This window comes from Centroberyx affinis, unplaced genomic scaffold, assembly GCF_046629955.1.
Source record: "Centroberyx affinis isolate AG114_WGS23_722 - 3 ecotype Tasmania unplaced genomic scaffold, CSIRO-AGI_Caff_v1 ptg005470l_1, whole genome shotgun sequence".
In the NCBI taxonomy this organism is placed as follows: Eukaryota; Metazoa; Chordata; class Actinopteri; order Beryciformes; family Berycidae; genus Centroberyx; species Centroberyx affinis.
In genome coordinates this window covers 34,320-62,048 of record NW_027282742.1, presented here as the reverse complement: position 1 = coordinate 62,048, position 27,729 = coordinate 34,320, and the positions used below count along the sequence as shown (strand labels likewise).

The following is a 27,729-nucleotide window of genomic DNA, read 5'->3' as shown; positions in this document are numbered from 1 at the left end:
ATTTGTGGATTTTTCTGATAAATCTGACAGAGGTGCAGTCCTCCAATCCACAAATGTTGATTTTGAAAATATGACCAAGTGAGTGTTTAAATAAAGCTAAACAAATATCAAATAAATAAATATGAATGAATTAATGAAATATCATCTCTGGATGGCATCACTATTAGCTATTAAATGCATTACTAACAGAAAAGTCTCTTTACAGCAGATTATTTCAGGTAGTAAATCATTCTACAAAACAAATAACATTTCATTTACACTGAACAGCCACAAAGACAAACAATTTAGCAGTTTATATTTATTGCATCCTGTCACTACTCTTCACTTTGATCACTACGTCATAGGAAAAATATTTATATTTTTACATATTTTAGAATAACTGTTAGTTTTAGATTAATGAATCAACTATCAAATGTCATCAGAAATAATCAAAACCAAACTAACACCAACAAAACTGACGTTGGCAGAACTCTCACAATATAATAGATGGTGTGTTCTGGAATATTAACCATGTGTTGTTGTATCCCTTTACAGCAGAACAGTGTTTTCATGGTCCAGACGCCCAAACAGACCCACAGTAGACTTCAGACCATCTGATCGGGTTTAGTGCCGGGGATTCACATGGGAAGATTTCAGCTGTTGATTTAGTATTGAACTGTCAAACTATCTTCACTGTATGGAGAGAGAACAGTGCTGAGAGTCAAACCTTGGATTAGAAGAGTCATTCTAACAATTCTCTAATGGGATAATTTATATTGCATTTTGCTGGGAACCACCTGGAACCCCCTCAAGCACCCCAGGAACTTTTCCGAACGACCCATGGAACCCCCTCAAGAACCCCTGGAACTGCCTCATACACCCCTGGAACCTCCTTAAGGACACCTAGAACCTCCTCAAGACCCGCTGGACCCCCCTCAAGGATACATGGAACCCCCCCCACCCCAAGACCCTGGAAACCTCCATATACACCAAAGGAACCTCCGACTGGACTACCAGAACCTCCTCAAGACCCCCCCCTGGGACCCCCTCAAGGATACCTGGAACCCCCTCAAGAACCCTGGAACTTCCTCATAGACCCCTATAACCCCCTCAAGCACTCCAGGAACCTTTTTGAAAACCCCATGGCACCCCTCAAGAACTCCTGGAATTGCTTCAAGGATCCCTGGAACCGTCTCAATAACCCCTGGAACCCCAAGAACCCCCTCAAGGACCCAAGAACTGCCCTACAGTATGTGACAGGTGGAGGAGGGTTTGGTTTTGAGCATGCTCATGAAGTTAAGGTTGAACTGGGCCGGGTTGTAGTCCTGGAGGTCTGACATGGAGGTGTCGAGGCTGTCCTGGTTCTTCTCCCTGGAGGTGACCCGGTACTGCGCCTTGACGTTCCTCAGAGGGTTGTGTTCTGGACTGACGTGCTCCGGACAGCGGAACGCCTCTTTAATAACGAAGCCCTGCTGCGTCAACGCCACAAAGCCGTTCCTGTAGGTCAGCATTTTAACAACGGGAGCGTAGACGTACTGGACGTACAGCAGGTTTCCTGGGAAAGATGAAATACAAAATTGTGGGTTCTGCGGTGTTGTGGGTGAATTTGAAAACAAGGTTTAACTCCAAGACGCTATACGTCCATCATGAAAGAAAGAAATCACTGGCTGAAGTTGATCATTCAGTTTCTGTAGACACAGATCAGACCCACTGTGTGTTCAATTCTCTGCACTGAAGCACTGCGACACAGTTCAATTACCTAATTCCACTAACATTACTTAAATACCACAAGATAATAATGTTACCTACCATTAAAGTTTGTAGGGCAGCAGAAGACGTGCTACTGTAAATCCTGTTACCAGGGTGTGATTTGCTGGGGGGGAAGGGGGGGGTTTCCCCTTCCCCCCCTCTGCTTTTGATTTCCCCACCTCTGATCATGAAATGCAATCACAGGTTGGGACACGCTTTCCCCCACTCTCTGGCATGTTTTATTCTGTCAGTGAATTAAATACATGTATTTCTCCAACATGACAGTACATGGCGCAAACAACCTCCAAAAAAAAACGCATGGATTATAGAAGGTGCGTTCTTTCCAGCTCATAAATTTGCAGAGCTGTGGATAAAAGAAGGGCGACCAAGTGTAAAAAAAAAGAAGAAAAGAAAGAGAAGAAAAGGAGGTCTGTCATCAACGCTAAATGTTTTGCTAAAAGAACGGTATGTGAGAAATCTTTCTTCCTTTCGTCAGCATCGCTGCTGTCCACAAACACGTGCTGACTGGCACACAGCTGCATCACCTGTGGGTCAGACGCATAAAACTGTAGATTCAAGCCAAAGCAGCTACTGTATTACGCACAGCCATTACGCACCGGCACCGCTGTATATTTTGAGCCATAATGGCCCGATTGATCACACCAGTAGGTCTGATTTATTATCTGCGTTATTCCTGTTCCCACATTACTGTACGATATGGTGACAATATCTAAACCTATTTACTCCACTAGAATAGAAATCAGGCTTGTAGAAAAGGGATGTTAACGCACGCATGTATTACATTTAAGGCTCAGGATAAAATGTTGCAGTTCCCTCTTTTATATTATCTTTCTCTTTGCCACATAGCTATATCACATTCACTGCAGCTGACGCAAGCATGCATGAGTGTATGCATGCTTGCGTGGAGGTATGCAAGCATGCATACACGGCATTCTCCTACTCAGAATCTCTCTCTCTCTCTCTGTGTGGCTCATATATATATCATATATGAATAGAATTCGTTGGGGAACAATAATATGTGTACGATAGGGGTTTGCACTTGTATTTTCCATTTTCACGCCTCCTTGTATAAAATATCACCCAGCAAAAATGGATTCCAAAAATACCCCCCCCCCCTTTGTTTGTTTTTTTACAAATCGCACCCTGCCTGTTACTAACACAGGAGAGTTTGGAGCAAATTGTGGAATGTTACGTTTCCCTTTTGTTTTCATGTTTTCAATGACAGACATAATGTGACGCGACATCAGGCGCATTAGAGATCGATTTAGATCAATTTCTATACACTGATCAACTTTTGATTTTGTAGGAAACCCTAGAGGATCCAGTCCGTTAATGCAGTGGTTCTCATGACCCTCCAGGGGTTCGAGAGATAATTTTGGGGGGTTTGCAAGATAATTTATGGGATAGGGAAAATTATTTTTTTTCTACTATACACATTTATTGTCATGTCTATTTTTTTGTCTATTTTTAGTCAATCAAATGAAACAACCTGGAAAGGGAAAATCATTCTCTGGTTGAACTGTTAACCACTCTGTATATGCAGCCTGTGATGGGGGGCGAGGAGGCATCGCTTCATTTTAAGGGTCATCGGCCAAAAAGGTGGAGAACTCTGTTAGTGTCTCAGTTAGTCAAACAAGGAGTTCAGTTCCCTACTATCCTTTAAAAACACCAGTTTGGTTTCATGTTGTGCTGTCATTTGTAATACATTTTGTAAGAGCAGACACCATTTTTTTTCTAATAGAAATTTCATTTTGTAATGAAATTCTTCATATGTTTAATACCAGTTAACAGCAGATTTGATATTTTATGCAATCATCTAGCTCTAGGTATCATATTATTCTGTGTAACAGGACTGTAATGAATTGAAAGTCCACTCTACTTAAGACTTTAAAATCAGAAATTTTGGTATATCCCTCCTAACAGTTTGGTTTGTTGTCAATCATTTTGTAAGACTAATTGTCACTTTTTCCAAATGCTGTATATCTCATTTTGGAACAATATTGGAGCAACATCATAAATCCTCAGCTGCAGTGTGTCCAGACGCCTGAGGCCGACGCAGCGGGACCTACCGGTGGCGACGTCCCAGACTTTGACCGTTCTGTCCTGAGATCCTGTGAAGACGAACTGGTCGCTCTCAGAGAAGGCGGCGGACAGGACGCCCTCGAAGAAGAAACCCTGAGCATCAACAGGAAGACAGCTGAACTGAAGCGGTCTGACCCAACGGCTTGGAGCGTGAGGGGTGCCAGAAGGTTTTGGGCAAACAAAGAAAACCATCGACCTAACTTTGATCTACTGCTGTAAATATCTTCTGATAATAATAATGTCATCATGTAAATACATAAATGAAGAGATACGTACACTATGAAACAAATCTCCTCATGAGCTTTTATTTGATATATAGATGTCATTTTTGCTCAAAATGTCAGTTACGCCCTTCAGGCTCCAAACCCTCAAAAATGAAACCGATTTTTTCCATTTGTTAACAGGCACTATTCCTAATTTCTCAAGCAAGAGCTCAATCTTAAAATGAATGTGTGGCAGTTTTTATTAAGACTATAAGCTCAAAGCTGTGCTTTCTACTGATTTCAGAACAGCTGAGAGGGTTTTACTCTGTCAGTCTATTGGTGCATTCATGTGCTTATTGTTCAGAAATAAAAAATGAGGGTGATGAAGCATCTGATTTATATTTTAAACATCTACAGAGCGTCATCAGTACCTGCAGGACGTAGAGGATGAGAAGAGACGTGTAAGGTGATTAATACATTTTTAAATCTGTTATTCTGTTGTTACTCTGATGTTTTCGGCAGCCATGTTGATCATCCTCATACTGGGAAAAAGTATTTTATCAGTGATGGCATCACATGTTCCACTTCTCATGTAATTTATATTTTCAAATGTCCTTGTGGGTTAGCCTATGTTGGTAAGACATCACGTTCATTAAAACAGAGAATAAGTGAACACAAGAGCTCCATAAGGAGGAATGATAGAGATTACCCAATAGCAGTACATTTCAATGACTTCAAACATGACATCTCATCATTCAGGTTCCAGGGCATTGAAAAGGTGACGGCCAGAGAGAGGTGGTAACATTGATGAAATTCTTAATAGAAGAGAAGTATACTGGATATTTAATTTGCAAATTTTATCCCCCAAAGGATTGAATGATGAGATTTCATGGCATGTCATGCTCTAAGGAGTTTTGGGATCAAATAGACATATTTATGGTGCACTCAAGATGCAAGTATTTCATATGACTGCACAATTTTGAATGACTTATGAAAGCTGCAAGGCCGATGTTTTCATTCATTAGATATGCAATTTCTGTAAATATTTTTGTAAATAGATACAAGTATGTGATGTGGTGTCTCACTTGTTCCTGTTTCTCTTTTCTTTTTCTTATGTGTGGACTATAATGCGACAGATTGTACACGTCACTGTCAATTATTGAGAGACACTCCCACAGGAGAATAACTGTCCCACACCTGTGCACACAGAATGGGCGGAGCATTATCTATTTAAGATCATTGTTGTAAGAATTGTTTAAAATACTCTTGACGAAGGTCCAGAGGGACCGAAACGTTAGTATGATCAATGAATTGTGATGCTGAGCAAGAGCAGTGTGCGGGATCTTCTTTTCTCAAGGCAGCCATGTTGAAAAAGGAAGAAACGTCACAACTCAGCCATTCGTGCTGCATCTAGAATTGCAATTTCCCTGACTTGATCGTCCGACATGGAGGGGCGTTGAGCTTCCTGGTGGGAAAGTCCTGTATCTGACCTGATAAACCTGACAGCATAACAACTCAGCTGTCCTGAAATCACTGGGGAACATGGCTTCCTGTGGCTTACTGCCTGAAGGCATGACTGCTAATATAACTAAGAGGAATAGTATAAATACTTTGTGTATTTCCATTTCCCTCTGACCTTGTACTCCATGGTGTGGTCCAGCACCAGCGGGTTGAGCGCCCACAGCCTCTGCACGGCGTCCTCGGAGCCCACCAGGGCGTGGCGGCCCCAGTTCCCGGCCGTCACGCAGGTCACTCTGGTGCGGTGGGGCTCCAGGGCCGAGGTGCCGCCGCTCCGGAAGTCCAGGAGGTTCACCTCCCCGCAGCCGGTCCCGTACAGGAGCCTGCGGTCGGCCAGGAGCGCCATGGAGGAGAGCGGGGAGTGGAGGAGGGACAGGGGGAACTTGTGCAGGGGCCCCTCCACCGCCGGGAAGCTGTCCCGGGACGCGATCTCAAACAGACACACCGCGTCCTCGTACGCCACCGCCACGCGTTTCTCCTGCGGGTCGAAGGCCAGGCAGAGCACCCGGGGCAGGCTCTCCGGAGGCGGGATGCACAGCGTCTCCTGCGGCAGGGCCAGGGGGTAGATGAGGATGGTGCCGGACTTCAGGCCGCACAGCAGGAGCCGCTTCTGCTGAGCTAACTCCAGACAGCAAACCTCAGCAGAAACCTCCAAGCACTCTGAGGGAGAACCTGCATGGAGATCAGGGTGAAGGTTTTATGGTTGTCAGAAGGTCCAGCGTCTCCATGTGCTGATGGGTCTCAGAGCCTGTAGGATTTTCATCAGGTCCTAAATGTCTGGTGGAACCTTTACAGAGCAGCTGAGGCTCCTGCTGTTGGTAGTTTTCACTGCAGCTGAAAAGTTTTATTGGTTTAATGTTGTGCTGTCAATCATTTAGTCAACCAAGGACTTAGGTTACCATTCTTTAATACGTACCAGAATTTGTTTTTGTTTGTTTGCCATTTTTTCATTTTTCTATCTAATTTTGGAATCACCCTTACAGAAAAACCACATGAATTTCACGTGGAAAATCCCATGTCGCACACATGACATCACATGGGCAATATGTGGAACATATATGCTTTGCACATGAGAAATATGTGGTTTTGGAACATTTTCAGGTGTTTCACATGTGGACACGTGGAAAAACATGTTATCACATGGGAAAATCGTGTGTTTTTTCTGTAAGGGAATGTATATTAAAGTGGCAATATGTGAAATTCTTGTTTTTTTATTCAGTCTCCATCTTTGTCCCTCTGCCTCTCTGTGGTGTTTCTGCACTGCTCTTCCCACAGATCACCTGTCAATCAAACAGTGTGGGCGGAGCTTGGATTTCTTGTTGATGCAGTTTGAGTTTCACTTTTCTCTGTCTGTTCAGTCATGGTGGCTATCGCTGCTCATGCTAACTACCCAGTTCTTTTTCTACTGTTTATCCCAAACAAACCAGAAACGTAAAACGCATCACTTCCTGTGCGGCAGAGGATTTTCCCCAGGAAAGAGCGACCAAACACCGGCTGTTCAGAGCAGACAGAGAAGCTTTAACTGGATATAGGTTGAATCAGTGTTGAGTTAGAGAGAGAGAGGAGCAGGGCAGGCAGGCATTTATATGGAAATGACAGATTCTAGCTTTAAACCCTGTGTGACCTGTGAGGTTGTTCCATCTGATGACCTCGGCCTGGCTCTCCTCTCTGGTGTAGTAAACCGTGTCACAGTCGGCGGTCAGGGCGACGTGGCGGCAGCCGGCTGGGACGTGGGCTTTGGGTTTGTGGCGGATGTCGTACTTCAGACTCCACAGCCGGACGCAGGCGGCGGCGGCGGAGGCTGAAACGATGAAGCCTTTATACAGAGCCAGAGAGGAGACGGGAGCGTCCGTCCCACACAGAGCGTCCAGCAGAACCCCGGTGGTGACCGACCACACCTGACACACACACACACACACACACACACACACACACACACACACACACACACAACATGGACATGCTGCCAATTCACTGATTTGTTTTCTTTATATTTTCACATTATTATAATTTGTTCTATATTGCATGTATACATTTTTCACTTATTTCATACTGCATATATCATGTTTATGGTATATTTCATTTTGTACATTTTTTCATATTTTTTTCTTTGCCTCAGTACTGTACATGCTGTAGTTCATTTACACACACAATTACACTGTACATTTCTTTCTTATATTTCTACTTAACGCATTATAGTGTTACATTCTGTTTAATGCTTTTCATTTGCTGTATTCTTATTTATGTTCTATTTTTCTGTTCAGCTGCTGCAGCAATGAAACTCAAAACAGTGTTGTTTTCCAAGTAATAAAAAAATACGAATAAAGCCATTAAGATAAAGCAGATGGATGGAGGTCCAGGTTCATGTCCTGTGAACACTATACAGAATCTATTACAGCTGTGGTAAAGAGTAATACCAGTGTTTGTGTGAGGAATGGATCCTTTGTCTCGCCTTGATAGGAGTTAACACCTTAAATACTACTACTATTACTACTATAATACTACTATAATACTATTACTACTATTACCACTGCTACTACTACTAGAACTACTAAATAATAACAGTAACAAATAATAATAATGATAAGAGGAAGAAGAATATAAACTATAGTCACATCACACTGTTCCAAACAGTTACAAAGTGCTTTACACAGCATTAACAAACAAAATAATATATAAAAATCACTAAGATAAAAATACCAGGAATACAAAACAGGTAAAAACAGTTGCTTGGGTTGGCGGGGTGGTCTGAAGTTCAGAGACACCCGGGTCCAAACCCCCACCCTGCTGAAGTGTCCTTGAGCAACATAATGCTCCAGGTGAGCTGTTCTGTAGCTGAGATTGTTATCATATTTGTTTGGTTCTTACTCGTATGACGTGGTCCACGGCTCCGGAGACCAGCAGCCTGCTGTCCTGGGACACGCAGGCGGACAGGACGGCCTCCTCGTGTTGCAGATCCAGGAATCTGTCCAGAGGCTCTCTCTCCACGTTAAAGAGGCTCAGCGTCCGCTCACAGCCTGCAGGTGACGGACGGACAGGGTCGAGTCTGTCCACGGTCTCACTGAGACCGAACACACTCTGAAACTTCTTGTCCCCAGGGTTAATATCACTCCTGAATCAGATTCAGGGGTTCTCAAAGGTTTTCATGCAAACACACAGTACACCTCAGACCCCCAGGGATCCATATGGGAAGATTTTAGCTCTTGTTTGCTTAGTATTGAATAAAAGAACTGTTTACACTGTACATGGGGAGATAACGGGGCGGGGGGGACCATTGATTGTGTTTAGTTAGATCTAGCTAGACACATTCTCTGTAAAGTCCTCTGAGACATGCTTGTGATAAAGGACTATATAAATAAACTTGACTTGACTTAACAGTGGTGAGCGTGAAACCTTGGATTAGAATAGTCATTCTCTAACTGGAATCATTTGTAGTGAATTTAACTATTGTGAAAATAATGTATTCCTCATTTTGCTGTGAACTCTCTGGAACCCCTTCAAGGACTCCTGAAACCCACACAAGGATCGGTGGAACCTTCTCAAGAACCCCTGGAGGTCCCCAGACCCCAGTTTGAGAACCACAGAGTTAGTCTGTTAGCTAAACTATCAGCACAGTCCTACCTGCTAACAGGATTTTCTCATCTTCAGTGACTGTAAGCAGCGAAGGAACCAGAGGAAACTTGACGGCGGTCTGGTTCCCCGTCCTGGAGATCTGCACACACCAGGAAGGAGAACATCTGTGATCTGAGTCAGGATCACGCATGTCATCAGCACAACAACTCAATGCTGTTGGATGAGAACCGTGCAACTGCAAAATGTGTTTTTAAGGGATGAATAAAAGAATGTTTATTTTCTGGCTGACGTATGCGCCCATTGACACACTTGTCAGCAAGCTACGACAAAAAATTGGATATTTGTACAGAAACAAAGCTGATTTTGCTATGTTCAGATGGAAGCGGATAATTGAGGCTGTCTTCTTGTCTGTTTTGGATTATGGTGTATGTTCAAAATGAGTTATTTTTGAGTGTTTTATTTTTTTGTTGAAAATGTGACAGCATGAAGAGTTCTGGCCATTCACAATCAAAGGAAATTACACAGTGTGTTGAGTTGTGTTTAGGTCCATTTCAACCCGAGTTGAGAGTCATGCAATCAGGCGACAGGGAGGAGAAAAAAGGACGCGCCAGTTGACACTAGAGATGAATGGCAGCTTGAGAAGGGTGGAGGGTAGAGTCACACTCAAGGAGTTAGGATGGGGAGGTGAAGTGGGCAAACTTTCCATGTGTAAACACTCGTCCAAGCCCATGGAATTCCAACCTTAAACCCCCATCAACCATTAGTTCGTAAGGGAGGAGCAATTACAGTAAGTCGCTCCACTCCCCATGGCTGCATATCATACAATATTTAAACAGCTTGCAGTCATACGTAAAAGTTCAGCAAATTACAGCCCCTGGCCTGCCTCTGTGCAGCTTAGTCAATTCTTTCAAAATGTCAGAACAAGGAAAACATCCATGAGGTCATTGATTGTTGTTGGTCGTTGACTGGGTGGAAGATGAAAGTGAAAAACAAAACAAAAACAACTCCCAAAAGATCTGATAAGGAAACTTGAAAATGTACTTTGTCACCTGGTGTTCACCTCTTATGCAAACAACTTGATTGAGTGTTTTATTTTTTTGAGTTTATGGACACGCCTCTGCCTCCACTCTTAAACCCCTAGATTCAGTTTATCACTCCGCCCTAAGATTTATTACCGGTGACAGTTATTCCACACATCATTACTTCTTGTATGAAAAGCTTGGGTGGGCATCCCTAACAGTAAGACGTGACAGGCATTGGTTTCTCTTTATTTATAAAGCCCTTAGTGGCAACTTGCCATCATATATCACTTCTTTATTAAATTGGTCCTATAGTCACTATTCAACTCGTTCAAGTGATTGGCTAATGCTCGAAGTACCGCGTTCAAACACTGAATCTGGGAAAACTGCCTTTAGTTTCTGTGCTGCACACACCTGAAACACTTTGCCACATCCATTGAAACTGGACACAATTGTACATTTGGGTCAATTTAAAACCATAATTGCAAACTACACCACTCATGAATGTAACTGTTTTTAACTGTGTTTGGCTGTGTTCTGTTGTTGTTTGTTTATTTGTTTTCTCGTTGGTTGTTTTTTATGTGTATTTACTCTGTACTCTCTGCATCATTGCAAATGAGGGTATACCCTCAATGATCGCTGAGATCTAAATAAAGGTTGAATGAATGAATGATTGAATGTTGTTTTGAGATGTTAAAATAAGGGAGGCAACAAGTTTCAATGGCCAAAAGGTGATGAAAAATAAATCTCCAAAATTGTGTGATTTTTTTTTCTGCAGCAGCTGTATGATCAGAAGAATGTCACAGCCATAGGAAGAGTCAAACCCACCAGTATCAACACAAGTACCTGATAGAGGAAGCCTTCTTTAGAAACCATCAACAGTCTCCCACGTTTTGGAGATGTAACAGCGCTGACGAGGGTCAAACCTCTCTGTGAGTTTTCCAGCTGAGTCTCCACTGCCTTGGTCCCGTTGGCAGGATGGGATATCCTGACCAGACCAGAGTCCGACACAGAAACCACCGATTCCCCCAAAACCCCCAGAATCACAGACTGACTGTCGCTGACGCTGAAGAACAGCTCTGCTGCCTCCAGCTTCCAGGCTTTGACCTGCAAGTCAACAAGACTGGAACTTAAATCTGAACAGAGACAGAAATCAGTTATGAGACTTAACCTAAACTAGTTAACTTTATTTATAGTCACCATTTGTAGGTTAGTACATAATTCTTTTGACGTGTGAACTGGGCTTCTGTATGAACGCTCACCTTGGATTATGGCACAAAGGATTGCAACATCAACTCCTGGTAAATGCTAAACAGACTAATGAAACAAGTCCAGTAGGATTCATAAATATTCTAATAACTGGGGCACAAATGTTAGAGTAGTAGTAGAAGTAGTAGTAGTAGTAGTATTAGCAGTAGTAGTAGCAGTAGTAGCAGCAGTAAGAGTAGTAGTATTAGCAGTAGTAGTAGCAGTAGTAGCAGCAGTAAGAGAAGTAGTATTAGCAGTAGTAGTAGTATTAGCAGTAGTAGTAGTAGTAGTAAGAGTAGTATTAGTAGTAGTAGTAGTAGTATTATCAGTAGTAGTAGCAGTAGCAGTAGCAGTAGTAGTAGTAGTATTATCAGTAGTAGTACTTGTGTCCTGGTGTAAACGTAGACAAGGTCTTTCTGGTCAGACAGGTGGAGGTGGACTGAGGAAGGGGCGGAGTCAACAGGCACCGCCTCCTGGATGCAGAACAGCTGTCTGCCGGTCCGCAGGCTCCACCTCCTCAGAGAGCCGTCAGCAGCCAATGACAGGCAGTGGCCGGACCCGTCAATCACCTTGACGGACAGAACCGCAGCTGTAGAACACAGATACACATACAGAACATCATACATATTCTTATAACTAATTCACTACACTCTTAACAAAAGGGTTCTACAGCATCAGAAAATGGTTCCTTAAGCTTGGACCAGAGCAGAACACTGTTTTGTCTTCCTTTAAAACACTGTTAAGAACACACTTTCCAGGCTTGCTTTCACCTGAACCATGATGTGTTCACATTTTATTCATTGCTTCCATTTTAGTTTATCTTGTAAAGCACTCTTATTGTTATAAACACACACACACACACACACACACCCAGAGTCACCTGTGTGTCCCAGCAGTGTGTGGGTGAGCTGCAGGTCGGCGAGGCTCCAGGCCGTCACCGCGCCATCGTCCGAACCGACAGCCAGAAGCTCCGCCTCCAGACCGACGTCCAGACAGAGAACTCCTGCAGACACACAGCACAGCAGAGACAGACACAACCAGCTGTAACTGCTTCAGAGAGGAAAACACTGACTCACATGATGCTCACCGAAATATCTTTTAAAAAGAGACTTTGTGTCTCTAACAGCATGAACAGTTCACTTTGAAATGGCAAGTAAATGGTAATATACCAAGTGAATAATAATATACCAATTGAATGATAATATATCAAGTGAATGATAATATACCAAGTAAATGGTAATATACCAAGTGAATGATAATATATTGAGTGAATGATAATATACTGAGTGAATAATAATATACCGAGTAAATGATAATATACAGAGTGAATGATAATATATCAAGTGAATAATAATATACCGAGTGAATGATAATATATCAAGTGAATGATAATATATCAAGTGAATAATAATATACTGAGTAAATGATAATATATCAAGTGAATGATAATATATCAAGTGAATAATAATATACCGAGTAAATGACAATATATTGAGTGAATGATAATATACATAGTGAATGATAATAAACCGAATAAATGATAATATATCGAGTGAAAGATTATGTACCAAGTAAATGTAATATACCAAGTAAATGATAATATACCAATTGAATGATAATATACCAAGTAAATTATAATATATCAAGTGAATGATAATATATCGAGTGAATAATATACCGAGTGAATGATAATATACAGAGTAAATGATAATATATCGAGTGAATGATAATATACAGAGTAAATGATAATATATCGAGTGAATGATAATATACCAAGTGAATGATTATGTATCAAGTAAATGTAATATACCAAGTAAATGATAATATACCAAGTGAATGGTAATGTACCAATGCCTGAACAAATAATATTTTATTATTATCTAATCAGATCAGATCAGAAAACAGAAAACAGCATGGCTCTGACCTCTCTGGAGTCCGGTCAGTGTGTGCTGCAGCGCCCCTCCTGGAGGCTGCAGGAAACTGCACTTGGGGACCAGGATTGGCTCCGGACAGGTCAACAACCACTCCTCACATTGGCTGCACAACCTGCCAATCACAGAGGGGAAGGGCGTGGCCAGGGAGTGCAGCCTGGCCAACAGCTCAGTAGAGAACAGAGACATATCTGTCATGGGAGGGGAGAGGGGTTTGGAAAATTACTAGAAATATTTTCCGTTTATTTTCATGTTGTACATATTTTTTATTCATTTCTTTCTCTGTATATTGCTATTATTATTAGTAGTAGTAGTAGTATGGGTGTCAGTGGAGAGTTTTAGTGTCTCATGATGGTATAAATGTTTCAGAGGCTTTTCCACCCTGATGAGAAGAACATTCTGGGGGAAACTCTGAATACTTGGAATTTTCAGGCATGAAAATGGTCAAATATTAAATATCGGCACAAAATATCAACTATATCAACTATACTGCTTTTAATGTGTGATTAATCTTGTGTCATATGATTTTATTGTGTTGTTTTTAACGTATGTAAAGTGTTTTGAGTACCCTGAAAAGCGCTCTACAAATAAAATGTATTATTATTATTATTATATATCGACAGCTTCAATCCAAAATAATCAGTATTGATCTTTAAAAGCCCGTTACAGTTGAACCCTGCTGCTGTGTACCGACCCATGTGACCGTCCAGGAAGTCCAGGCTGGGTTTGATCAGGACCAGAGTGTCCCGCACCAGTGTGGTCTCAGGACAGTCCAGATAGCGGGAACACTGGCTCAGGTCCCGGATCACACTTGACAGCCCACAGGTCCTGCTCTTAACGTACAGCCAGTCAGCACTGCCTGCAAACACAAGGCCGACAGGACACGAATACAGAACAACACAGACACAACAGTACAGACACAACAGTACAGACACAACAGTACAGACACAACATTACAGATAACACCAACATGCGTCTAATACATTCGAATACATTTGATTTTTCAAAACTTGGTTCCTTTTAAAAGATGCATACAATGTGAAAGGCTGCTTTACCAAATTCTATATTGACAATTAAAGTTGTCTAATGCTGCATTCACATAATCTAGGAGAGACGGTAAAGCTAGAAAATACTGTTCACTCAGCTTTCAGGCGGTAAATACTGCAGAAAATACGGTTCCTCAGCTTTCAGATGGTAAACTCTACTTGGGAACTCGACTTCTGATGTCACCAACAGGAAACAGCTGCAGTCCAGTGTAGGAACGATAGATTCATTTCAGATAAAACAACATGAAGGACTACAGATCCTGTACAGGCCCACAGCGCATGTGTTGAATTCCACTAACGTAACCACAGGTAATAACATTACCTACCAAGAAAGATTGTAGGGCAGCAGAAGACGTGGATGTCTGTAAATTAACGGCGGAGAGTTTGGCTCAGTGTGTGGGAGCAATGGCCAGCTACACGACACGGTTATCGGTTAAATTACGTATTCTGCTACCGTCACTTCAATACCACAATAACGTTACATACCGGTAAGGTTTGCAAGGCAGCAGAAGACGTGGATGTCTGTAAATCGGCAGAGAGTGTGGCTCACTGTGTGGGACTCAATGTGGCCTTTAGCTCATAGACGAGAGGCGAACACTTAGTCAAAGACGCCCTCTACAGGCCATCTCATGAAGCGACATCTAACGAAGCAACAGACGTCTGACTGACTGCCTGACCTGAATTTGGCTCCTGATGCCCTCGGCTGCACCGTGAGAAAAAGCTGATGAGCAGAAACCAAAGTCTACAGAAAACTGCAATCCAGGCATCTTCACAGATTCAAAGCGTGTGAAAGTGTGAACACGTCACAGTCGTTGTTTTTAACCGTCAAGTCCTCCAGACTCTTCTTCCCAGATGAGCTGAATGCAGCATCAGGAAGAATAAAAGCTCCACTGAGCTTCGCAGCTTCTTACCGATGACTTCCTGTCGAAGCTCCTCCCACAGGCCGGCGTGCAGCAGGTGATAGGGCAGCTCCTGCAGCTTCCTCATGTTAGCCAATCCTGGAGCAAACCACAGGGGTTGGGGCGGGACCTGGGACACCACAGGACCAATCAAAACACACACTGAACAAAAAGGAAATCACTTCCATATTTGGGTTACACTAATATTTTACTGTAGCGGAACTAGATGTTCTACTCAAGATTATTTTTGAGGTAAGTGGATCGCGGATTTCTCCTTTATCCATTGGGGTGTGAACATGTGAAGTATAATTCAAAAAAAGATATTCTCCAACACATGAAGGATACCAGAGTGTGAACCTGTTTAGTGTCACCAGCCAGAAGACTACATTTCATGTCGACCAATCAAATCACCTGGCGCTCAGTCGCAAAAGCCGCAACAAACAAGCTAGCTGTTTCTGATGTAGCTGCAATGATTTCCATCCTCATCTCCTCCTTAAAGAACACATCAGGTCACTTCAGGTAATAAGTGAAGCTCTGGCTGCTGGTAAATTTAGTATCTAGACCATCATGCATTTAGAGCGTCACGGGACACTAAAACTCTTCATTGAAAGCCAGACTAATGACATTTTCAGGTTGGTTCCTCCATCATATCAGAGGTGGGAAACACTGACGGGCTGATATCGGCCCGATGTATCGGTCTGACCCTGATGTGTGTGTGCTGATGGTCCTCGGTGAGCGGCGGCGGGCGGTACCTTTCTGTCGGACAGGAGCAGCGACAGTGCCGGCAGAGCGATGGGCTTCAGTTTGCCGGACCAGCGGCCCAGGAAGTATTCAGCCAGGATCCTGAACCTCCGACCCCGCTGCTCCGCTGTCAGGTACCGAGCTGCCACCGCCTCACACAGCTGTCTGCACACACACACACACACACACACACACAGTTTAAACAGAACATTATTTTAAAATCCTTGACCAATACCTCCATGTTTTTCATTTCTGTCACAGTATCTGTTAATAGCCAGTGTGTCATCAGAGAGGAAATGGTTCTGATTCATATCTCAGGCCGCATGGGGAGTTAAACTAAACTAATTTTATCTAATCAAATTGTATCTAATCTGATCTAATCTAATCTAAAATGACCTAACCTAATCTAATCCAGTCAATCTAATATAACCTAATCTAATCTAACCTAACCTAATCTAATCTAATATAATATAGTCTAACCTAACCTAACCTAACCTAACCTAATCTAATCTAATCAGATCTAACCTAACCTAACCTAACCTAATCTAATTTTATATAGTCTAACCTAACCTAACCTAACCTAACCTAATCTAATATAGTCTAACCTAACCTAACCTAATCTAATCTAATATAATATAGTCTAACCTAACCTAACCTAATCTAATCTAATATAGTCTAACCTAACCTAACCTAACCTAACCTAACCTAATCTAATCTAATATAGTCTAACCTAACCTAACCTAACCTAACCTAATCTAATCTAATTTTACCTAACCTAACCTAATCTGATTTGATCAGATCTAATCTAATCTAATCTAATCTAATCTAATCTAATTTTACCTAACCTAACCTAATCTGATTTGATCAGATCTAATCTAACCTAATCTAACCTCAGTCTGATCTTTACCGGTTCTGCAGGACGAGCATCACGACCCCGCTGATTCGGCGCTCCTCCAGGATTTCTCCCAGGTCCCGTCTGAGCTGAGCCCAGAGGAGGGGGGGCAGCCGGATCACAGAGGGGTTCGGTGGGAGGGAGAACCTGTACACCTCACTGATGACATCATCATCCAGCGACATGACATCACGCATTTCAGCCTCTAACAGACCTTCCCTACAGAGTCGTGACGTAGCAGTGATTAGACACGGAAGCAAAAATGTAATAAAACATAATACTGTAATAATTTATTCCTGATAATGTAGCACAATATTACATTAACTGCCAGTTATTACAGTAGAGCAGGTGTCAATTTTTTTTTATTATTTGATATCAGTCTAAAGATGACATTACATTAACTGGCAATATATTACATTAACAGGCTTTATTATATTTTTGACCCTTTTATAGAATATAGGGACATTTTATTACAAGTTATTACATTATCCGACATTTATTACATTATCGGTTGTGACAGAAAATTTACACTGTAAAAAAAAATATCCCTATTAACAAATGAAGTTTTCATTTAACAAGTGAAAAAACTCCATCATTGGGGGGAGATGATTTCACTGGTTTCAAATGTAAATCCACTTTTTATCCTGTTGTCGTTTTTACCCTCTGTTCTTATCCTGTTGTTATAATATATAATGTTTGATTTATATAATGTTTGATTTATTTAATTTGTCAAAGCACGAAAGCAAGAAAGTGCTGTACAAATAAAGTAATTATATTATTATTATTATAGTATCAAGATTAAATTACTTGTTAAGGAGTTACGTATTACTTTTTGATGTTGTGTGGTGACTGCCTCACCTCGCCAAAGTGATGTAACCCAAGGCAGCGCCCACCAGCTTCTTTCCATGCTTCTCCTCCAGAGACAGGAAGAGCAGTGACATCATATCCTGCAGGCCGGTGCCCAGGCGTAGCTCTGCTCGCAGGGTGAAGGACGTCCAGCGTTTGGCCGCAGCGAGCATCAGTTTCAGGTGGAGAGGACTGCCGCTCTGCTCGAAGCTGCTCAGCACAGCGGCGCTCTGTTCCGAGGTCAAAGTTCGCTGCGAGGCTCGCATGTAGGAGTCCATGATCTGTTTTCCCTCATCACATGACAAACGCTCCACCTCAAAGAAATTCTCCAATGTCTCCAACTTTAGCCGCAAGACAGCAAACACCTGACTGTTGGTGTTTGCGGAAACCACCAAGTGGACGTTGGGCGGTAAGTCAGCGGGCAGCCAGTGGAGTTTGTGTGCCTGATGTTCCTCAGAGAGCAGATCCAGGGAGTCCAGGATGATGAGCGCGGTGTTTCCTTGGTGGGAAACCTTGGCTAGAAGGTCCTGGAAGAACCTCACGAGCTCCACATGTGTGTTGGCGGTCAGCGGGGCAGGAGGCGCCAAACCACAAGCCAAACAGATCTGGAAGGAGACGCTGCGGAGGACGTGGTCGACGTCAGGACTCAGAGGATGACAGGCAGACAGCAACCTGATCGCCACGACCGCCTTGGGCTCCAGGACGTTCCGCATCTCCTGGGCCAGTTTGCAGAGCAGAGCCGTCTTGCCCATGCCGCCTGCGCCGTGGAGCACCAGCGGGCCGTGGCGGGCGTTGGTGGACTCCCACATGGCCAGGCAGAGTTTACCCAGAAGGCCTTCCCTTCCCTGGAGCCCGCCGCACAGCTCGGCGCTCAGAGCAGCGTGGCGGCCGACTTCTTCGAGCACCGAGCCGGAGAAGTCTTCCCTTTCTTCCTCGACGCTTCCCCATCTCTTCCTCTGCCTCTCCCCGACCGGCGGCTCCATCACCCGGCTGATTCTGGCCTTCATCTGGGAGACGAACTGCTCGCAGATGCTCTCCAGGTACTGAGCGTGCTCTTTGCGTTTCGGGTCGACGCTTCCCTTGCTGAGCTCCACGCAGTGCAAGTTGAGGATCTTTTGCGAAGCGGCGTAGAGGCGCGACTTGAGACCGGAGAGAAGTCCCTGGGCTTCTGCGTCCAACAGGCCGCCGGCGGTCACGTCCAAGTACTTGGCCAGGCGTTTGGGACCGTCCCTCACCCTCTGGCGGGGAAGCTCTCGGACGAAGAGGAGGGCTGACGGTTCTTCTTCCTTCCACAAACCCTCTTCGATCTCGCACTCTGTGACTGTGGAAGAGAAGAGGAAGACAGCGGGAAGCCGACCGATGAACAGAAGAGCGTCAAACAATTTCACGGAGCAAAGGAAGGACTCCAATAAAACCTCTAGTCAAGTTCCTTAAGTTCTAATCAGCGTTCTAATGTAACTTCTTATTTCTAAGCTTCCAAGATGAACGTTCAGAGGTAACCGCAATGAACAGAGGAACTTCAAACAATTTCACACAACAAATTTGAGAATGCAGTGGACGTCAGCAGTCCAACTAAACCTCTACTGTCTGAAGTTCTGACCCGATCTGTAGAAGTGTTGTTTCTGCTCAGCTGTGACGTCTCCGTCCGCCTCGGCCTGTGTGGCGGCTGAGCGTAGGACCTGCAACAGTCGAGTCTCTGTGGAACGCCAGGAAGCCACATTCTTGTCGCGCTGCGGCCCACTCTCGGGTCGGAGGTCGCCGTAGTGGGGGAAATGAGCTGTGATTGGCTGAAGGACGTACGCGGGCGGGACGGCGTTGTTATCTTTCAGGAACCATTGGTTGAGCAGCTTGAGGCCTTCGGGGTTTTCCGACAGCTTGGACAAAAACACTTCAAACTGTTTCTCTGGGACGAGACGAGGCAGCGCTCGGTGACCGTACCGATTCCCCAGCAGAGCCTTTGGAGCCGAGACACAGGGGAAAAAACCACAGAAGAACAAAAAGTTGGAATTCCATGATACTGATGTTAATGTTAGATTACCTCTCACACACTTCCACTACTAACTTAAAAGGGGCACTAAGTAATCTACGTATGACTTCTATCCAACATCACCCTCCACTGGTGAGGAGTTTCAGTTCCAAAGATTCCAACGTCATCCACTACGAAACCAAACCTCTTAATTTTATCTGTGAAATGTCCTTAATTTCTAAATTACATAAATATCAATTATCCATTGTTTATTCATGGGTTGATTCATGGAGACACTAGTAATTAAGGGATTTTTCATGCCTTTTGTGCAGGTTTACAGGGTTATTAAGTGGAAATTAATGGAAAAGTTCCTGTCTCCCTGCATTTTTCCTTAAATTAGAAAGTAATCTCCTCCATGAATAACTCCCTTAATTAATTTTAAAGGGATGTTGCATGAATTAAGGGGTGAATTAATGAAAATGTAAGGTTATTTTAAGGGATTACCTGTTAGTATTGATCAACAACAGATATATTATGTTCATTTTGTTCTATGGGACAGTAAAAATCTTACTTTTCGCCCCTTTAAAGAGAGATGTAAAGTATCTGACAGTACGACTAAATGCACTTTCCGTCCACATGAAACCCCTAACCCTGACACTCACAATGAAAGTTGGACCGGCTGAAATCCTCTTACAGGCTTCGATCTCCTTCACAAACAGCTCCAGCGCCTCGTGGTCTCCGCTGGTTATATTTCGAATCCCCCACCGCAAATCCACAACCTGCAGGGAGCAACCAGAGTCTGTTCATCAGCCAAGTCCATTAAAAGTACAGGAATGAGTCTCAGTGATCTGATGCAGACAGTTACAGTTTTTCTCAGTCGCTTTGGTACATTTCTCAGATCGGAATTGAAATTCTCAAAACTACTTGTTCAACCTCCACATCATTTAGTCACTTGTGCACATCATTAAAGCAATTTCTCATTCTTTTGAACAAACTGCAAATGCACATTCATGCAAATGATTATGTACAATTGTCTGCTGTTTCCTACATTATCAATTGCTTATGTCATGTTGATCAAAATGTATTATACTGGTTCTCTGTTGAATAGTCTTACTCCCAAAACATCTAGGCATTAGTTCATTGGATAAGTCATTACATGGAAAATGGTTGAACCAGTTGTCATAATCTGTCAAGCATATTTTCTATACATTTCTATTAGACTTTTTTTGTAAATGTGTCCTGAATTGATGAATTGCTCTCAGGTGAATCTTGACTTTCAGTAATCAAGGGGAATGTGTGAAGCGTTAGATCAACCAATGATCAACCAGTTCTCTAAAATAGCAGACAGACAGGAAGTCAGGAGGAGCAGACAGACTGCACTGTAACTCCCCACACAGTGCTGCATGTACAGTTCTGCCTAAGGGTGTTTCCTATGTTTACATTTATAATTTTGTATTTTTTTCCTTTGTGCTGTGCAGTGCTGTAAAACAGTCTTGTCTTTTTCTTTTATGTATCGCAATGACATGGTTTGTCAACAAATTACAGTACAAACAGTAAAAGCGTAAATGTGAATCCTGTCCAATCTCTTGCAATCAATCTCCCACATACAGTAATGTGTAACTTTGTACTGTTGAAATTGATATCTGCCATACAGAAAAAGTGCAGCCTTGTGCATTTTCAATTATTTTCATCAAAAACTTTGCCATAGTTTACATCAGAAAATACTTACAGAGTACACTGTTATATTGCCAACATGGCTAAGCATTTTGACTATGCAAGGACTTGTCATTCTGATGGCACTGACTTGTTCATTGACATAAATATTTACTTTTGAGAGATAGACTAAGGATATTGAGCAAGTTACGGGCTTTTGCAGGTAATCCATTGTGTGGTGCTGTTTGTACAAATTGTTTCGAGAAATGCACTTACTGTTTTGCAAATGTTAAGGATGATTTGAGAAATGTACCAAAGCGACTGGGAAAAACTGTAATAGACATGTATGATATACATTCAGCATTTAACCATATGTACATTCAGGCAGCATGACCTGGTTGCAGCTGTAGAGATTATTTGTTCTTCCAGTAAACTTTAAGTTACATCAGATAAATGAGGAAAAAGTCAGAATATGGTGATCTTACCTCAAAGACCAATCCCAGACTTCGGCAGAAAGCATGGACTTCTGGGTAAGCTTTATCCAGCAAGGCTCTCCTCTCACTGCTCATATCTGCACAAACCACAACACACTTCACAGTCTCACCTCCCAATGCAGAGAAACAGCTTTACTGGAACATATTCTGGGTTTAAGGAACAACAACTTACAAAAAAGTCACATGTGAAAACCCACATCTCGGTTTTCATATGTGAACATTTTTGTCATATGCAATGACAGGTGAAAACATGAAATAAATGTTCACATGTGGGGAAAAAAAACACTTTTCACCTACAGTATGAATTGAAATTTTCACATCTAAGACTCATGTGATGTCAGAATACAATGTGGACAAAAAAACATGTCCCTAAAAAGCACATGTACTTTAAATTCCCATGTGGCTTTTCACATGTGACTTTTTTTTTAAGGGTAAATACATATGGTACCTCTAATATGGATTTATGATTGACATTATAAATCAAATAAAATTATGGGTAGCTTCCTGCTAATAGTAGCAGGAGGCTTCAGTACCTCAAGTGTCGCTACATTGAGAAAACACAAATCAACTAGATTTGATTATAATTTCATGCAAGTTAAGTTACTTAAAATTAGACACCGTGAAACCCTCCACAACTACCAAGTTATTAGTGTCCCAGAAAGCAGAATATTCATCTTGTTCATTTAAAAAAAAAATAAAAATATTTAACCTTTATTTACCAGGAAAGTCCCATTGAGATAAAGAATCTCTTTTTCAAGGGAGACCTGGCCAAGGCAGGCAGCAGCATAAATAAAAACACATAATTATAGACAGAAAACACAAAAGGAGACAAAATTTAAAAGAACTACGCAGGTAATTTAAAAACATTGACATCTTAAGGAATCTGCCTCTAATTCTTTCATTTTGGATTTAAAAGCATGTAATGAGATTAATTCATTGAGTTTCAAGTCATTCTGCAGCGTATGCCATGCGGAGGAGCAGAATACACAAACGCCCTTTTTCCAATTTCCGTACGGGCGTTTGAGACAGAAAGCAGAAAGAAATCTGAGAACACAAAGAGAATTGTCCGGCACTTTTCTGTGTGATAAAGACACACAGGCAGTATGGGAGCAGACAGGAATTGCCTTACATATATAAAAGTGCACAAATGACAGAGCCTACAGGTGGCCAGAGCAGGTCATCCTACCCGAGAGTGTAACTCACAGTGTTGAGTCAGAGCTTTACAATTGGTAATGAACCTCAAGGAAGTATGGTAAGCTGTGTCAACCATATAAAGACACTGAGCAGAGGTATGCGTATATAAAAGATCACCATAGTCCAACACAGATAAAAAAAGTGGCGGCAACAAGACGCTTTTTTACATTAAAAAGAAAAACACAACTTACTTTGAAAATAAAAACCCAGATTGAGCCTCAGCTTTGTGGCTTAAAAGTGAGGGAGTCATCAATCAAGGTTTCATCAGTGAAACCTTTTCTCCATGTGTGATAAAAACTATTCCTCCTGACACAACCTGCTGCTGTGGGCTGTGTGTGTGTGTGTGTGTGTGTGTGTGTGTGTGTGTGTGTGTGTGTGTGTGAGCTCGATCAACAGATCTGGACTTGGTGAGGGATTTCTCACCAAGTCGTCTGCGGGGCTCGGGTCAGTCCTGTCCAGGTGAAGTTAACCCACTGACCTGTGAATGTGGAGCTGATGAAGACTCGGACCATGTTGGACCGGCTCTGCTGCGGTCCGGCCGCCTGGCCCCTCAGGACCTCCATGTTCTGCTGTCCTGTTGGAGACTCCTCCATCTTCACTCTTCCTCCTCCTCCTCCTCTTCCTCCTGCTGGACGCTCTCAGCTCTGATGTTAGATCTGCGTCCGTCTCTCTGCCTCGGCTGTTTTTCTCTGCCTGGTTTGTTTCCCTCAGAGAGTTTCCTCCAAGACAACCAGAGTCTTTCCACACAGCAGCACCATGCTGTACCTGAACTGGTCCTGCTGCAGTACAGCATCAGGACTGAGCTGCCAGGCAGCAGCTGCATGAGACCAAGACAGACTGACACTGACAGAAAAGACTTTATGTTCGTCACCTCCTGTCCTGATTAAAGGATTCTTGGTACATAAGTGGATAATATACAATATATTTCCTGATACAGCCTGACACTCTTTTTTGCACTTTGCTTCGCTCTTTTAAAATGTTGTATTTTACTTGATTTTATGCATTCTATGTACTCTATTTTTAAACTTTATTTTTATTATTATTATTCAGTGGGTTTTATTTTCCATCTTATGTTATGCATTCTTCATTTTTTATCTTATTTTTACTATATTATCAAGTGGGATTTTTTCTCCATCTTATTTTACATTAATTATGGCATTCTATCCCTGTTTTTATGCTCATTCTATGTCTATTTCCATGTGAAGATGCATTCTATGTATTCTATTCTCATCTTTATCTTTTTTTCACTATTATTATCAAGTTTTATGTGAAGCAATTGGTGCACGCAATTTCTTTGTTGTAAAGCACTTTGAGCTGCATTTCTTGTATGAAAGGTGCTATACAAATAAATATGATTATCATTATTATTATTATTGTTTAGTAGCACCTGTTCAAATTAAATCTAAATTTGACTCATGATGTTTGATACAAAAACAGTTACTGCTGTTTACTTTTGTAGGGCAGTATGGCTATAGTACAGTACCAGTACTACTGATTCTAATATAGTACAGTATCAGTAGTACAGTACCATACTGATACTCATAGCCATCCTACTATGTCTCTGGTAGTATTTCAGTACCATAAAGCTTATTTATTGCTGTTGGATGGAAACCTCGCAACTCCAATTTTGGTGATTTTCATGTTTTATCTTCAATAGCAGGATCACATGCTAGAAAATTCTACAACCTTTGGGTTTATGAAACCTTTACAAAACAGAGTGGATAAATGCATGATGGTCAAGCTGAAAACAAGGCTGGTTGTCTTGCATACTGAAACGTTTTTCAAGGTTTTCACCTGACAACAGGGCTTTTAGGTTCTTTATCTCACCAGAACCAGAACCAGTAACACCTCCACCATGCCAGTGCCAGAGCCAAGTGTAACTGTTACAGCGCAGCACTCTTCTTCAGTGGTACAGTCAGCTGTGTGTTTACTGAGTGGGCCGCTGGGAGCCGAGGCCTCCGGGGGCCGCAGCTCACAGCTGGGCCTCACCTGTAATTACACTGAGGTCAAGGGATACAGTACTAATAATACTAATAATGCAGTATTATGGTCGCATGGTCATCCCTGGGCCAATGAGCTGAAATCCTTATTTTATTTGAACAATTTGTCATTCATTTTCCAGAACAGGTTACTTTGTGATATTCAGGAGATTAGGAGTAAAATGTTTCTCATGTATAAAGAAAAATGGTCTGTTGATATATGGTATAAACAAAAATTACGAACTTATTGTCTCATAAAGAGTAGCTACAGTGTAGAACCTTATGTGAAGTATAATTTAAACAAAAGACAAAGATCCCTATGTGCACAGTTAGGTTCAGGAACATTAGCTTTAGCCTCAACTCAAAAACTTGAGTTGTGCTTCAAGAAGAGAATCTTTTTTGCAGCAGATTTTATTTGTCAAGCTTGGGAGAGAAGGCAGAATATTTTGTTTAAGACCGAGCTGTATGTATAATAATCTGTAATTTTGTAATGAAATGAAATGTGTGACCACTGCAACTGTAACTTTGGTGTCTTGTAAACCCATGAGGGTTGGGCACTTTGTGTGCATGACACGAAAATAAAAGAAAATCAATCAATCAATCAAACATTAGAGTAGTAGGACGTCTTTGTTGTGCCTGTAGTTTTTGTACAGCAGGGTAAAATGTCATGAGAGACACAGACAGCTGGAGACATTTCCCTGCAGTCAGCACTATGTTATGAATATTGATTCATTGCAGACTGAGCCAGAGATCGTCAGCAGGAGAGAGAGAGAGAAAGAGAGAGAGAGAGAGAGAGAGAGAGAGAGAGAGAGAGAGAGAGAGAGAGAGAGAGAGAGAGAGAGAGAGAGAGAGAGAGAGAGAGAGAGAGAGAGAGAGAGAGAGAGAGAGGGAGGGAGAGAGAGACAGAGAGAGACTGTAGGAGAGACCGGCTGATGTCTTGATGAGGATGTCCAACAAACAAGAGTCAAAACAACAGATTACTTACATCACACTGGGTTCACTAAAGGACAAACAACATCAGAAGACCAGTAAACCCAGCGCCATGTACACCGCCCGTCAAGACACACACACACACACACGTGATTCTCAACCTTTTTCATATCAAGGACCCTGTAATTAGTCCACATCGGGCCACGGACCCCATTGATGAGATTTTGTCTCTTGGACCCAAATCTGTGAATATTTTTAACGTCAGATATGATGTTGTCCAGAATCCCATGACTATCTGTATTGTAGGTAGAGAGATAACAACGAAACTATGATCAAAATAGTAAATCTTCTACATTCTCCAATCCAATCTTCTTGTAAATTAAATCATGCTGAAGTTTAACCATTCATCAATTTGACTGGGGACCCCTGGAACCCCTCAACGACCCCTGGTGGTCCACAGACCCCACGTTGAGAACCCCGCTCTAAACCGTTTCATCTCACCTGAAGATTTTCTGTCCTGTCAGCTCTTTGAAAGACTATTTTGGAGACTAATTAACTTTTTTATTGGTGTTATTTTTTTCATTACTGACTAACTGCTGTGTTACCTGCTGATGTGCTGAAGTGTAAACTTGGGTAACACTTTCAATTACAATCATTTTTTTTGTAGGTTTAATTTTCCTGGTCAATCTGATCCCGAACATAAAGGGTGTTTGTTAATTTGAACGCGACAGGAGGGTGGAGCTGAGCAGGCGGACGCTTGTTTTCGCAGCCTGGAGCCGAGCCTGTTTTGAGGCTGCAGGTCTCACAGGAGGATTTCATCATGAAGCGAGTCTCTGGCCGGGAGACACGCCGCCTCTCTGTCACACCCAGACCCGCCTCGGTGCTGCAGGGGGATTTTAAAGGCGTCACCACAAAGCTGCTGCACAGTAAAGTGACTGAGATGAAGGAGAACTCCCTCAGATCCTCTTCCTCCGTTTCATATCATCGGCCTGTGATGTTTAATACACTCCAGGAGTTATTAATTTACTTTTTTTTTTGGTGAACCCACTTTCCCTCAACTGCTTCTACTTCAGTTAGCGATTTCCTCGGTTTCCCAGAATGCCTTTCGACAACCCTGAGAGGGGGGGGGAGGGGGGCGTCACCTTGTCACTCAAAAGGTGGTGACGTCATTTAGCTCCAAGTGGTTTGCTCTCGCTTCGTCAGCGGCTGGACAATGCAGCGTGTCGCTCCTCTTCACTCAAACCCAGTCTGTCTCTCTGCTGCAGTGCATTCTGGTCTCTCTCCTGCTCCTGCGGTGGAGAAACTGGTCTCTCTCCTCTTCTCTGATGGGTCTCTCCTGTATGATTGTTGAACGTCTCTCGGTGCAAAATGGGGCTCTAGAAAGAAGAAGCCCTCGCTCTTTGATCCTGAGGGACTGACACCAAAACCTGAACGTTTACCGATGAGGTTTTACATCCTGAAACATTTTCTCATATCAGACTCCACTGGAGCTGCTGGAAGCATCTGGAGGAGACGTAGGGCTGGGCGATAATTCAATATTATCGTTTATCGTCTTTCAGTGGAATCATATCGTGATGATATGAAGATATTTTGATATCGTGACACATTTCTGCTGTCTTAATTGATGATGACAAGAAAATTTTACTTAAAAACTCTTCATAAAATGAGGTATGGTAGGAATATTATTTGAATATTTCAGTTTTGTTTGACATCACACCTAACATCACCATTCGGTACAATGAGATGAACATTAATTTGATTATTTA

General features: G+C 42.4%; 1 protein-coding gene across 1 annotated transcript; it reads right to left on the bottom strand.

The window, feature by feature from the left end:
* Positions 1-1,223: 1,223 nt before the first annotated feature.
* On the bottom strand, positions 1,224-23,617 carry nwd1 (NACHT and WD repeat domain containing 1). Its single transcript, XM_071546822.1, has 19 exons — positions 23,533-23,617; positions 21,852-21,937; positions 20,376-20,492; positions 19,348-19,702; positions 17,760-19,068; positions 16,917-17,120; positions 16,021-16,174; positions 15,281-15,398; positions 14,018-14,182; positions 13,317-13,514; positions 12,273-12,395; positions 11,776-11,981; positions 10,991-11,251; positions 9,174-9,264; positions 8,421-8,569; positions 7,177-7,450; positions 5,671-6,224; positions 3,819-3,924; positions 1,224-1,534 (listed from the first exon to the last, which is right to left on the bottom strand). Exons 1-19 carry the CDS (start codon positions 23,615-23,617, stop codon positions 1,224-1,226), a joined length of 4,866 nt encoding a protein of 1,621 aa, XP_071402923.1.
* Between the last annotated feature and the right edge of the window lie 4,112 nt (positions 23,618-27,729).

Excerpts from the sequence above, each read along its gene's own strand:
- nwd1 (XM_071546822.1), bottom strand. The coding sequence starts at position 23,617 with ATGGAGGTCCTGAGGGGCCAGGCGGCCGGACCGCAGCAGAGCCGGTCC. Across the intron at positions 19,069-19,347 it reads ACAACACTTCTACAGATCGG|TCACAGAGTGCGAGATCGAA; the intron begins GTCAGAACTTCA and ends TCTCTTCCACAG. Across the intron at positions 16,175-16,916 it reads ATGCTCGTCCTGCAGAACCG|ACAGCTGTGTGAGGCGGTGG; the intron begins GTAAAGATCAGA and ends GTGTGTGTGCAG.